The sequence below is a fragment of the Physeter macrocephalus genome, chromosome 9 (genome assembly GCF_002837175.3).
Source record: "Physeter macrocephalus isolate SW-GA chromosome 9, ASM283717v5, whole genome shotgun sequence".
NCBI lineage: Eukaryota > Metazoa > Chordata > Mammalia > Artiodactyla > Physeteridae > Physeter > Physeter macrocephalus.
In genome coordinates this window covers 85303304-85318114 of record NC_041222.1, presented here as the reverse complement: position 1 = coordinate 85318114, position 14811 = coordinate 85303304, and the positions used below count along the sequence as shown (strand labels likewise).

Genomic DNA, 14811 nt, shown 5'->3' with positions numbered 1-14811 from the left:
CCCTCCGTCTGTCGGTGTGTCCAGAGCTCCTGCGCAGTTGGCTTGCACTGGGCACCTGTGAACAGGGTTCACCCCTAAGATTGGCCTAGGGATCCCCACCTCTTTTGGAATATTCTGGAATTTCCTTCTGGGGCCTGCCTGGAAAGCCGTGCTCTCCCCGTGAGTGGCACCTCCTCCTGCGGGCTCCGCCTGTCCCTTCCCAGCCAGTCGAACTGTACTGGCTGTGCGCCCTAAATGCCTGTTTAGTGCATTAGTCTGATCTGCGCTTCTGCCCCTGTTGTGTTCCGAGCTCTTCCTCCTCTGTGCTCTTACTCAACACAACTGTAACTAAATGATCACATACTGTACTTGTTAAATGTTTGCTTCCCCCCCACCCCCCACCCCCGCTAGACTCATTCTTTTGTCTCTTGCATCACTGTGTGTATAACCACTGTATGATCACTGTGTGTATACACTCAGCGTATGGCTTGATATTTAGTGTACTCTAAGTAAATGTTTGTTGAGTAAATGAATTTCTTTACTTTTAAAATACATTGTTATATCATTTTACAAAAAGATTAATAAACAAACCCTTACCTGAATTGTGTAATTATAACTTAAATGTATCAAGTAAAATACTGGGTTGTTAGCCCCATTTTTACCAATAGGGAAAGTGAGTATCGTGCCGTGAGTTCATTGGCTGAGGTCACCCAGATAGTCTCCCAGCAGATTTTGAAAGGGAGGTGCCTTTTACCCTTTGACAGCAGCAACTTCTCCAGGTTCTGGTTTCCCTGTTAGGTAAAATGAGGTCAATAAACCCTGCCTCACAGTGTCATCATGAAGATCAGCATCTAACAGAGGCATTCTCCAAGGTGGGTAACACCCACTTTGCAGGTTATATTACATACTATAATTTTATGTTAGAGAAGTAAGAACATCTCAGTTGGGTTTTGAACTGGGAACTATAGAAAAAAAGAATGCGGAAATCTTCTTACCTGGTTTGATTATTGCAAAATATCAACTTTACATTCCTACTAGCCAGAAAGATTTCTTAAGGACTGAGAAACTTTGATTTCGGGTGAGTGAGGGCTGTGGAAGTAGGAGCCTGGGCTCAGACAGGGTGGTTGTTATTTCTGCCGGGGCCTGGAAAGCCACGTATCTGGATGGGATCCTCAGTAGGTCTGGGCCACAGAAAGCTCCAGAGTGGTTTCTACTGAAGCTGTATAGGCTCCAGAATCCAGTGTGGCCCAGCTGGAGAGGCCAAGAAGTTCCAGGATGCAGGTGTGGGCCTGAGGGAGGGGGAGGCAGGGTACTCTGATCCCTTCCCAGGGCCACCTGAGCCTCTTCCAGATACTTTTGCAGAGAGCAGTTTGTGGGAATAGGGCCTGTGTTTCCTCCCCAGGTAGCAGTTCTGTTGCTCCACCTTGGCATCTCTGGGACATCCCTTTAGCCAGAGCCTTAGTTTACTCCATTGCAGCAGCCTTCTTATGGGTCCTGCTGCTCTGCCCTCGTTTCCAGTCCTTCCTTCTCTCTCTCTTTTTTTTAAAATTGGCCCTACCACGTGGCTTACAGGATCTTACTTCCCCAACCAGGGATCCAACCCATGCCACCTACAGTGGAAGCTCAGAGTCTTTTTTTAAAAAATTTATTTATTTTGCTGCATCGGGTCTTATTTGCGGCACATGGGATCTTTGTTGTGGCACGTGGGATCTTTCGTTGGCGGTGCACGGGCTCTCTAGTTGTGGCGCACAGGCTCTAGAGCGCGCATGGGCTTAGTTGCCCCCGCATGTGGGATCTTAGTTCCCCAACCAGGTATCCAACCCGTGCCCCCTGCATTGGAAGGCGGATTCTTAACGATTGGACCACCAGGGAAGTCTCCAAGTCCTTCCTTCTCATAGCAGCCTAAAACACAGTTTGACTTGCCACTCTTCCATTCACAGTTCTCAAGTGACTTCTTACTGTTTTTGCCCTTCTGACTTCCAAGAGCTGGTCTAAGCCTGTCTCCAGCTCCTTTCTCTATGTGCTGATTAAGGCAACTTACTCATCATCTTTTTCATACTTCTGAATCTTTGCCCAAGTGTACCTTTCTCTCCCTGAAATGCTTCAGCCGTTTTCTTAGAGGATAACTACTCATCCTTCAGGAGTTGATCAGTAATTACTTCTGAACCCCTTGGCTCCAATTGAGTTGGTCATTCTCTCCTTTGTCATTCATTATTTGGTGTGTTTTATTTGATTGTCTGAATTTGTCTCTAACTCCCCAGGGTGAGTGTTCTTGAGTGCAAGCACTGGGTCTCATTTAGCTCTCTGTCCCCTCCACAGGGCCTGGCAGGCTAGGCACTAATTGCATGTTGACTGACCAGATACTCTTCTAGGTCTGGAATGAGGCTTCAAGGACCAAGGAACTGTGGAGGTGAGTGGAGGAAGAGCCAGGCCTGCTCAGGAGAGTATCCCTCAAAGAAAAGAGGGGTGTACTTTTCAGCACTCACTGCGTTTCTGTTAAGTAGACAAGAGGGGACAATCCACAGCCCTTACCAGCAGGAAACTCCTCCCTAGTTGGGGGTGTGAGACTTTTTTTTATAGTATATTGAAATATAAGCGATTTTGTTAATCAAGTGGAGGTTGATGTAGGTGGGGGTACCAAACTCAGGGGCAGAAATGTACAGCAAATTGAATGCAGCTGGCTGATAGACAAATCAATAGACAAATAAACCACTTTTATTTGATTTCAACTTTGGTGTAACAACATAGTTATATAAGCATGTTTGATATTAGAACTTAAACAAAATTCAAAAAATTAAAAGTAGAAAATAAAAAATATTTTAATCATTAAATTATTAAATATTTCTTTTCTGTTCATTCCTCCTTTGGAACCTGACATCTTTTCTTTTGTCCCAAGAGGTAAGTGTCAGATCTTCTGCCTCTTGCAGAATATAGGACAGACTATATAGCCTTGACTATCAACTAGGAGCTATATTTAGTTTTAGTCTTTCCTGATGGAAAACAACTGTTCACATGAAGTTTCCTTCAAACATGGAGGGAATCTTTGCTTGATGGTTTTTATTTTTAGAATAACTGTGAATTGATAAATTTGAGAATTGTGGAATGCCAATCTTGCCATATTTAGTTTTCAGTATCATACAGCACTGTTCTGTTTGTTGCTTTTTATTCATTTCTTTTATTGCTAATAATATTAATTAGAAAAATGATGTTAATCTCTAGTCAATTTTAAAGTAAGGGAACTTTTATTGGATTTCAGTCTTTATCTCTACAATTTGGGGAAGTTACTCTACATAGAACATTCAATTCTGGAAATTGATTTCTCTGTAGATAAGTGGACAAGAGAATGTCTTGCCAAATGTGATTCTCAAAGACACTGTGTCACTAGAAATAAATGAGTTGACTCATAATTGGTGTAACTATTTGTGGAAGCCCTTGGAGGGCAATTCTCACAGTTGAAATGGGTAGGATGCCAACCCTAAACCCTAGTCTTTGTTCTCATCTTTACTGATAAGCTGGGGTAGGAATTTCCCTTTGAGTTACATAAGTAATATATTTCTTTCAGCAGTTCAAAAAAATCTCTTGAGCAGCTTATCACCTAACCCCCACATGTATGCATGTGTTACCATATTGTGTGTACCTCCAGGTTCCTCAAGCAGATTCTTCAGCTGTCTGCAAGCCAAGTCACGAATGGGTTTTCAGTTCATTACTATTTTATAGTTTTTGGTGCTAAACTCTTTTTAGCATACAGTCATTCTTTGGTATGGTATCCTTGACATATGTTCATATAAAAAACAACACTGGGTTTATGTTTCTGGAACTGGGACAACTGCAACAGCATTCCAAGAGCATCATCACATGCACGTGTCATTTCTAATGTTGTACCTGTCATGGGTACTAGGCCCCAAAACTCTCCAGGCCCATAGAAACTCTTACAGACACAGTAAATGAACATGGTTAACCGGTCATATGTTTTTAATATGTACTCTATAATTCTAATTTAAAACACTGCAAGTTACTTCTTTAAAATGCTTCATGACCTTTTAAATTCTTCCATCTCTTTAACACACTATGCGTTAGATTTTTGGTTAAAAGTAAAATTGCAAATATTTGCTTTTGTTTAAGGTACAAATATTTTTTTGTTTGTGTACAGTAGATTGTTTTGCTGTTAATTGCTATCTGAAAGGTTTTGGTGCCATGGTGTTTTTTCACTTGACACATCCTTGTATTTCAGAGGCTTATCTCATACTTTATTCATGTGCACACTTCAGCCTTGTTGACAGTCTGCCCTTTTTTTGGTCAAATCACTTGGTTTTATTTCTTCTGAATATTGGTCATGGTTCCTACTTATGGTTTGATGTATAATGGCCTTAAATATGCAGAAATAGACTTCACTTCCACAAAGAAATGTTATCCCCCCTTTTTCTTAAACCACATTATCTTCTTAGTCTAGCTTTTATTTTCACACTGTTTAGGTTGAGATATGGGTACAAGAAATTTCCCTTTCTGTTTATTTCAACTAAAAGAAGATCAACAACATAAGAACGATGATGTGAGGCAGCTGATACTCAGCCTCTTAGTCCAAGAGATAAAAGGGATGGTGAAGGCCATGGTGGAGCTGAAAGCTCATTCTTTTTTTTTTTTTTTGCCTGTGCCATGCGGCTTGCAGGATCCTAGCTCCCCAACCAGGGATCGAGCCCAGGCCCTCAGCAGTGAAAGCACAGAGTCCTAACCACTGGACCACCAGGGAATTCCCTGAAAGCTTATTCTTGTCTGAGGAGTACCATTCTGTGTGGCCCCAGATAAATTTTTCCAGGTGAGAATTTGATTTCAGTATAGTTACAGATCTTCTTCTTTTACCTAATTTGTATGTGAAATCTCTTGATTTTTAAGTATTGGCAGCTAGTTCATGTAGGCCAATCCTATGCAGGCCAGACAAGGTAATCTGGATGCCCATTCTGCCTGCAGGCTGTGAGTATGCTACTTCTGGTAGAAGGAACAGGGTTTCAGTGAGTACAGGAAAACCCAAATCCGACATAAGCACAGGATCCTTCCCAGTGTGTTAGAAGGTCACTAGTGCCCAGTACAGAGCCTGACACATAGGTGCTCAGTGAGTGTACAGGCTTTGAATGGAGAGAAACTCTTTGCGGTGTACTTATTGGGACCATGGGCTGTGAGCTACTTATTTCCCACCCAGCCTCATTTTTTCTCCTCTGTGAGATATGACTGGAGTCCTCTGATGCTGTATCAACTCTGGTGACTGTAAATTTTGAAAGCCTTTGTCCATGGGGCCTCCCTAATCCTCTCCCAGATGTTCACTCTCCTTGTGTTTTACTCCCTTGGTACTATAGGCTGCCCCTTCTGAAACTTAGCATTTCTCTCCAGAATTTTAGTTTTACTTATCCTCCTAACCACCAGCTGAGAGTACTCATAGGGCAAGGGCCATGCCTCACTCACTTTGGGGTCCACAGACTAGGCGGGGATTCAGTATTCTCCATAGTGTGGATGAGCTAATGTTTTATCTTCAACAACCTTATAAGCGAGTTGCTATCATAGAATTGACAGTAGTTACTGATACATACAAGTTAAGGATGCAGACTTGGAAAATGGTGGATTAATGACTTCTGAAAATTTTCTCTTCCATAAAAGCAATGAGAAAACTGGCATAAATTGTCAAAATCAACTTTTACAGAACTCTGGAAATTAACCAGAGACTTACAGTAGTCTGGGAAGTGTTTATTCAAGAAAAAAATGGCTTATTCTCAGTAAGAGCAACAAGTGTTCACTTGCTCTGTTCCCATAACAACCTTCCAGCTTTGTGTTAGCCTTGAATACCAGCAGTTCACAATCACAGTGAAACCAGGAGCTGCAGTCACTGGAAGGGTAAGAATGGGATTAGAGATTCTTCAAAGCCTTATTCCCAGAGGATTGTCATTGTTTGACCTGTCTGGTGTTTCCTGGAAGAGCTCACATGTAAGCTGTCTTTATTTTACCTTGCTTGGAGTTCACCCAATGTGAAAAACCTTTACCTTGGGGCATTTGTCAAGACAACTAAAGAGAATTGATTAACTATTTAATTAGTCTTTAATCAGAGTTGATGAATGATAGTTAAGGAAACAATAGGCTAACCAAAGAGTTTAAAAGGAAAAGCTGGGAATGTGATGTCCTTAGGGGTTTTGGAAAGCTCCAACACATTCCTAGGAATCTAGAAGGCCAAGTGCTTGTGCAGGGCTGTGTGCTAACTCAGGGAAGATATAAAAGGGCTCTAAACTTTTACCTCTGGTTAACCTTGAGGTTCTGTGGAAGCAGGAAGTAAAGACTAAGGCAGAGAAGTCAACTGCCTGGCTGAGTGTTGAACACATGCCCCAGCCTGCACATAGAGCCTTTGGCAATGACTAGGAAACTTAGTGGTTCCAGAAATTTAGGAAATCTCTGTCCTCTCATTACTGCACATTAATTTAACTGAGCAGAGACATAAGTGGCCCTACATAACAAAGAATACAGACTTTCAGAGTTACTTCAGAAACTTTTCAGAGTTACTTCACTAAACAGACAAAAAATAATAACAGCAATAATAACAAACCGGGGGTGGGGTGGAATCAGATTTCCAGAGTTCTACATCATGTTATTTAAAATGTTCAGTTTTCAACAGAAGTTATAAGTCATGCAAAGAAATAAAGTGTGGCTAATATGCAGGAAACAAAGCAAACAATAGAGACTGTCCCCAAGGAAGCCCAGGCATCAGACCTACTAGACAAAGACTTTAAATCAACTATTTCAGTATTTGCAAAGAACTAGCAGAAACCACATGAAAAGAACTAAAGGGAAGAGGGGAGAGATATGGGGATATATGTATATGTATAACTGATTCACTTTGTTGTAAAGCAGAAACTAACACACCATTGTAAAGCAATTATATTCCAATAAAGATGTTTAAAAAATAAATAAATAAATAAAATTTAAAAAATAATAATAATTTAAAAAAAGAATTAGAACATCCACATGAAAATTCAGTTTTCTAATTACTTTGTCTACATGGCAACACTGAACAACAAATAAGAATAAAAAAGAACTAAAGGGAAGTATGAGAACAGTGTCTCATTTAATAGAGAATATTAATAAAGAGAAATTACAAAAAATAACTAAACAGAAATTATGCAGTAGGAAAGTACAATATCAAATTAAAAATTCAAGAGCAGATTTGAGCAGGAGGAAGAAAGAATCAGTAAACTGGAATATAGGTCAGTTGAGATTATCCAGTCTGAGGAACGCACTGAAGCTAAAGATGAAGAAAAATGAATAGTGCCTAAGAGACCTGTGGGACACCACCAAGCATGCAAGCAACACATAATAAGGAGTTCCAGATGAGAGGAGAAAGAAAGTAGAAAGTATTTAAAGATATGGCTGAAAACTTCCCAAATTTGATGAAAAAGGTTAATTTACACATCCAGAAGCTCAGTGAGCTGCAAGTGGGATAAAGTCAAAAGAGTTCCATTTCGAGACACATTATAATGCAACTTGAAAGCCAAAGACAGAATCCTGAAAGCATCAAGAGAGAAGCAACTCATCATGTACGGGACAACCCCAATGAGATTAACGGTTGGTTTCTCATAAAAAACCATGGAGCCCAAAAAGGAGTGAGCTGATGTATTGAAGGTGTGGGAAGAAAAAGATTGTCATCAAGAATTCTATATCTAGCAAAATGAAGGAGAAAATTAAGACATTCCCAGATTAACAAAAGCTCTGAGAATTTGTTGCTAGTAGACTTGCCCTACAAAAAATACTAAAGAGAGTCTTTCAGATTGATAAGAAAGGACATTAGACAGGAACTTGAATCCACGTGAAGAAGTAGCACCAGTAAAGTAACCATATGGGTGTATATAAAAGGCAACATAAATGAATTCTTTTGTTTGTAACTCCTTTTTTCCTATGTGATTTAAAGAACAACTGCATAAAACAATAATTGTGACTCTCCATTGGGTACATAATGTATGAAGATGTAATTTATATGACAATAACAGCATGAATGAGAGGGGCATAAAATGGAGCTACACAGGAGCTAAGTTTTTTGATACTATTAAGTTGATATTAATCAAAACTAGATTGTCATAAATTAAGATTTTATCCGGTAATCCCCAAGGCAACCACTAAGAACTAAAAGAATATACAGTTGAAGAAATGACAAGGGAATAGGACAAAAGAAAATACTTAATACAAAAGAAGGTAGGGGCTTCCCTGGTGGCGCAGTGGTTGAGAATCCGCCTGCTGATGCAGGGGACACGGGTTCGTACCCCGGTCTGGGAAGATCCCACATGCCGCGGAGCGGCTGGGCCCATGAGCCATGGCCACTGAGCCTGTGCGTCCGGAGCCTGTGCTCCGCAACGGGAGAGGCCACAACAGTGAGAGGCCTGCGTACCACAAAAAAAAAAAAAAAAAAAAGAAGGCAGTACCAGAGGAATAGAAGGAAAAATGCATAGAAATAAGCAAAATGACATATGTAAATCCTATCTTATCAGTTGTATTAAATATATATGGATTAAACACTCCAGTGAAAAGGCAGAGATTGGCAGAAGGGATTAAAAATATCCAAGTATATGCTCTCTACAATAGACACACTTTAGATTCAAAGATACAGGTTGAAAATAATAGAATGGAAACATATACCATGCAAACAGCAACCAAGAGAGAGCTAGAATGACTATGCTAATATCAGACAAATAGACTTTAAGACAAAAAATGTTACTAGGGACAAAGAAGGATTTTTTATAATAATAATCAGATCAATCCATCAAGAAGATCTAAAAATTATAAACGTATAATGACCTAATAACAAAGCAACAAAATGCATGAAGGGCTGACAAAATTGAAGGGAGAAATAGACAGTTCAACAATAGTTGGAGGCTTCAAAAAAATGCAGACTCTTGAGTTCCAGTTGCATGACCAAGGCTGCATGACCCTGGGTTAGTTGTTTAACCTCTCTCTCATGTCTAAAATGGAGATGAGGACCTACTTCATGGGGTTGTTATATAGATTGACTGGAAACACAAAAAACACCTATTCCTGACATGTGAGCACTCGTTCAGTGTCATATCATTATCCCCATTTAACGGTGGAGGAAACTGAGGCCTACATAGGCAAAGTGAGTTGTCCAAGCTAGTAGATGGTGAAGCTGGGAATCAAAGCTAGACCTATTGATGCCAAAACACCTTCTAATGACTCCTTTTCTGCCTGGGACTGTGGGTCTTTGTTTCAGGCAGCTGTGTCTGAGACGCTGGTCCTCCTGTAAAGCCTCCCAGACGACCCTGGGCACACAGACATGGAAACAGTACTATCTCTGCCGATCCGAGCTGGAGTTCCGAACGGAATCTGGGTGGCCAGAGAAGGACTTTATCTGCAAAGCCATTGCTGGGCACAAAGGTACGGGGTGGGGAAGGTGGTGACTCTGTGCATACCCACTCTTTCCCTGGTCAGATCTCCAGGGATTTGGTTTTTCAGCCAATTAGTTGGAAAATGCCACATAATGAGGACATACCGTCCTATGTTCTATACCTGTGTTATCATTTGATCCTAACAGAGATCATTACATCTGTTTCAGAGTAGAAAGAAACAGAAACTAAGAGATAAGGATGTTGTAACTGTTGTTCACAGTAACATGTCTGGTGGGTGGTAGGCAGTCCTGGGCATGATACCCAAATTGTAAGTCTGAAGTCCCAGCTCTTTCTGTCCACTGCTCTCCCCAGAATCAGCACCTGTCATGCTCCTGAGAGAGAAGAGGAATGACTTGCCTGCCTCCCCTTCACCAGGTTGAATGTTCACATCCCAGGCATCCATGTGTGTGCTTAAGGCAAGTCTGTGTTCTCTTTCAGGAGAGATAGATGAGCTGGCCTACATCTCAACCAAAGAGTACTGGTTTGATGGGCGGGAGAAGTCCGTGGTGTGCACCGTGTCGTCAGATGGCACCGTGTGTGCCTGAGATCTGCAAGAGGTGAGCTGTCCAGGAGGGGGCCAGGATGAGAAGTGACCAGATGCTGCTGAAGTGACCGGATGCTGCTATGTCCTCAGTCTTAGCAAGGCCCTTTGCCTTTATTCTTTTTAACCATCACAGCCAACTTGTGAGGTGAGGAGTGGGAGCCCCATTGTACAGATGAGAAATCTGAGCTGCAGGAGGCTCAGTTGCTGTGCCAGGTCACACTTCAGACTTGAGTCTGATTGATCGCAAATGCCCTTAACGTTCTGCTGTCCTGCCTCAGGGAGAAGGGCATTTTTGCAGTGCCTGATGGAGGCTGTTTATGCAAGGGGATGACAGCTGCCATGCCCAGTTCTGTGATGTCCACATTAGAGCCAATGCCAGCCTCTGGGTGGTTTTTCCCAGATAATGCAACTTTCACTCACCCCACTTGCAAACTTGAGTGTTAAAACCTCGATAACTTTGTTGGTACTAATTGTTAAAAGCTTTCCTATCCATTTTCATATTCTCTGATTGCTCTTTTTTGTTGTTTAAAGGATACAGTTATTTGCATCATATGTCTTTCCTCCATGGTCAGTTTTTCATTTGTTTATCATGTTTTTTTTTCTCTTCCATGTGCTTTATTTTCCTCATATACATTGTGATGTTTGACATAATTTCGAGTGAAGGTCTCTGGTGACTGATGGGTGCAGATGGCTGGTTTCTGTTTCATTACAGTTGTGTTGCCCTGAAAGAGACCCACCTTAGGCTGTGGACATGAGACCACGCAGGCTTAGATGAGGGGCTCTCGGGCAGGAAGAAGACCTGAAGGCTGGGAGGTTCCATAGTTGCCAAAACAAAAAGGTCTTGACTTGAACATAAAGAGCTTTGGTGCTGGGGTGGCAGACCTTTTCTGTAAAGGGCCAGAGAGCAAATATTTTAGGCTTTGCAGACGACGTGGTCCTGTTGCAACTACTTAACTATGTGGCTGAAATGCAGAAGCAGCTGTAGACAACAAGTAAACAAAAAGGGAGTGGCTGTGTTCCAATAAAACTGTACTTATGGACACTCACATGTGAGTTTCTTGTCTTTTTCATGTGTCATGAAATATTCTTTGATTTTTTTTTTTAACGAAAATACAAAAATGGTTAGTGGGCTGGGTTTGGCTGCAGGCCATGGTTTGTGAACTCTAGTGTGGTCCATTGGTCACAGTGTGGGACTGTTAGACAGGGCTAGACCCCTCTGCACCCATTCTGCCTGGCTTCCCAACCTTAATCCTCTTTGTGAACACATCTCCAATCTTATTTTATTTTTAAAAAGCTCAATCATTTTGTTGGAGTCATGCAGTATGTAGCCTGTTTTCTGCGCTCTGTTCCCCTGGTTGCTACTTTCTATTCTGAAATGGGAAGGGGAGTTTCACTGCTTCTTTACCCACTTCCATACTACTAGCCACTGGTGAATAATGTGTATTCTCCGAGACCTAGTTGACATGAGCCAGTCACCGGTGCTGAGTCCCTACTAGTAATAGTCTTGTTAGCTGTTTAAGCAACAGAAATCAACTGTTGATTTGTTGATGTGAGGGGGAAGAAAGAAAAGAATGGAATGCTGGGATATCATGATCGGAAAAAGATCATGCTAACATGATAACACCTGATAGAAAAAGAACCGTAATAACTCCAAATTGGGAAAAAACCCCATGTGGCAACTCTGAGAAACTCAGAAACAGCAATTAGAGGACTGGTTCTCTGACGCCCTGTCCTAATGTGCTGTGGGCCTGCTGGACCTGGGCTCTTTACCTCGCTGTTCTAGCTTTCAGAATCCTGGGAGAGACCATGTATCTGGGAATCAGCCCATCTCGGACCAGTCATTTTCCCCTGTGCTAATGGACAGGGCATGGGCCTTCGCCAGGCCTGGCCCGCGGTGGCACTGCTGGGCACACCACTGGGACGGGCATGTTCTGAGCAGGGCAGTTGCAGATATGCAACAGAAACTGTTTACAACTACAAGGCTGAAGTAGCTTATCTGAAAACCTGGGTTCCTTGGGGACCAAGTGAGATGCTCCACGTGGAAGTTCTCTTTATGTAGCCCTGCACAGCCCAGGTCCTGAGTACAGCCCAGGTCCCCAGCACAGCCTGGGTCCCAAGCACAGCCCAGATCCCAGGCAGGGTGGGTAGTGTTGGGTCCTGCCTCCCTTCCCAGCCTTCTTCAGTTGAGCCATAGGTAACCACTGGGAGTGCTTCATACATCCTGTGCCCAGTGCACATGATGGACCCCACCCTCAGTCCCCCTGCAATGGCACCAACCCCAGGCAGTCTCAACACCCACGCTCAGCCACTGCTCTCCTCCAGGACACACCTGTCTCCTCTGTGGTAGAACATTGCTTCTGTGTTGTGTTCCCTACCATGCTGTGCAGGCTGTGAGGACGGGGATCACATCCTTTACACCTGCACGTTCCCAGTGTGCACTGGGTGATGGTCGAACGAATGAAAATAATAAGCGTTTAGGAAATAAATGGGCCCTATGTGAGTTGTTACATTAATTTTGTTGTTGCCTAGGCACGGAGCTCTGTCGAGCCCTCTACAGCCTGCAGCTCTGGTGAATTTGGTGACTTACCCTTGGCTGCAACTGGTTGTCACCATGGACGAGCGGGGACTGATCAAAGTATGGAAAGCAGAGAATGGGTGTGAACAGGCCTCCTGCCTGCCTACATACTCGTCTTTATTGGAGGCCTGTGACTTTCCAGAAGGCCCCCTCCTGCTGGTGAGTGACCCAGCTCTCAGGAACCTCTGCTGTTTCCCAGGGTCTGTGGACCTGGCACGAGACCACTGTGCCAGGTGGCACTTCAAGCCAGGCCCTCCACATGGGAGACCAAGTGACCACGTAATTCTGCTTGGTCCCCCAAGCTTCTTCTTGCCTTCCACGTGGAGGGCAGACTCCTCATCCCCCTTCGGCTCTAGTGTGCCACAGCCTGTTCCCTGGCCCCATCTCTGCAGCCTCTCACCCTCTCAGAGTAAGGTCCAGTCCTGTGGGCTGTCTGAGTTTTCTTGTCCATGGGCCCCTGCTTTCCTGTCTCCTGGTCCTACTCATAGTCTTTCTTCCCCTTGCAGTTCCTTCTCACTACTGCATTCTCACCCTTCTTTCCCCCTTTTCAAGTCTCCACGAGGGCCCAACTGAAAGGAAAACTGAGGCATGTCCGACAGAATGCAAGCATTTGCCTCAGATGATGAAGGCCTTCTGTTGCCAGGACATTTCTTTTAGAGGTGATTCTTGGGCATTGGGAGGGAGCATTTGGCCAGAGAGAAATGGCAAAAGTGGGTGTTAGCTGGCAGATTGAGGAAGTGGCTCTCACCTGGGGGCAGTATCCTCCTCCTGGAGGGAAGGAGGTCTTTGAAAGTGTGGGCAAACTGGCATCCCAAATATCAAGATGAGCAGACATCCAGGAACAGTTTCATATGTAAACAGAACTAATTCTGTAAAAGAACTAAGCTTGTAAACAAAAAGGTAAAACCTGATGAAACATTTCACATAAACAACTCTAGCTGTTTAAAGAAGACTTTGGAATAAGTGTAATTAACATCTGCAGAGCAATTTGAGAATATATTGTATAGATGAAGAGGAAGCCACTAAGGTTCTCTCCTGGAAATGGTAGAGCACATGATTCATACATACTTGTCAGTGAAGGACAATTAGAAAAATTAGAATATATATCAAGTCAGAGAGCTAAAAAGAGCAAACGGTTTCTAGGCCAAGATTCAGAAGATGGCAGAAATCAAAGTGCTGAGCCTAACAATGGGGCTGCTTTTGCCCTGGAGATGTTTACTACAAAGCTAAGGGGCTGAGCAGAGCTTTCATAGCCAAGTAGACAAAAGTTGGACTGCAGGGCCACCAAGGAATGGAGCCCTGTGAATCCTCTTACATTGGGTGGGTTATCAAGTTGCAACCTAAGAGTGAGGGTGGTCTGAAAGTAAACAGTCCCTGCACTGGCTGCAGCTGCCCAATTACTGGGTGGGAGTAAGTGAAAATATTTTCTGGAGAAGGTTAACAACTCCCAAGGCCTCTCTTTTCAAATACAGTGTTCAGCACTCACTTAGAGATAAGTAGGCACATGAGGTAAGATGATATGAACTACGCAAGGCAATCGACAGATTCAGTGCAATCCCTATCAAACTACCATTGGCATTTTCACAGAACTCGAGCAAAAAATTTTTTTAATTATATGGAAACACAAAAGACCCCGAATAGCCAAAGCAATCTTGAGAAAGAAAAATGGAGCTGGAGGAATCAGACTCCCTGACTGCAGACTATACTACAAAGCTACAGTAATCAAGACAGTATGTATCCTGCTACTTTACCAAATTCATTGATTAGCTCTAGTAGTTTTCTCATAGCATCTTTAGGATTCTCTATGTAGAGTATCATGTCATCTGCAAACCATTGAGGACGATGTTGGCTGTGGGTTTGTCATATATGGCCTTTATTATGTTGAGGAAAGTTCCCTCTATGCCTACCTTCTGCAGGGTTTTTATCATAAATGGATGTTGAATTTTGTTGAAAGCTTTCTCTGCATGTATTGAGATGATCATATGGTTTTTCTCCTTCAATTTCGTAATATGGTGTATCACATTGACTGATGTGCGTATATTGAAGAATCCTTGCATTCCTGGAATAAACCCCACTTGATCATGGTGTATGATCCTTTCAATGTGCTGTTGGATTCTGTTTGCTAGTGTTTTGTTGAGGACTTTTGCATCTATGTTCATCAGGGATATTGGCCTGTAGTTTTCTTTCTTTGTGACATCTTTGTCTGGTTTTGGTATCAGGGTGATGGTGGCCGCGTAGAATGAGTTTGGGAGTGTTCCTCCCTCCGCTATATTTTGGAAGAGTTTGAG

The 14811-nt window shown here is 42.7% G+C and overlaps 1 protein-coding gene across 1 annotated transcript in view; it reads left to right on the top strand.

Annotated features, from left to right (window-relative positions):
• FBXW12 (F-box and WD repeat domain containing 12) overlaps window positions 1–14811 on the top strand; it is a 37212-nt gene that overhangs the window by 548 nt on the left and 21853 nt on the right. The window contains 4 exon segments of the mRNA XM_024130779.1: window positions 2352–2389; window positions 9230–9393; window positions 9843–9968; window positions 12486–12682. Coding sequence (XP_023986547.1) covers window positions 2352–2389; window positions 9230–9393; window positions 9843–9968; window positions 12486–12682 — 525 coding nt within the window.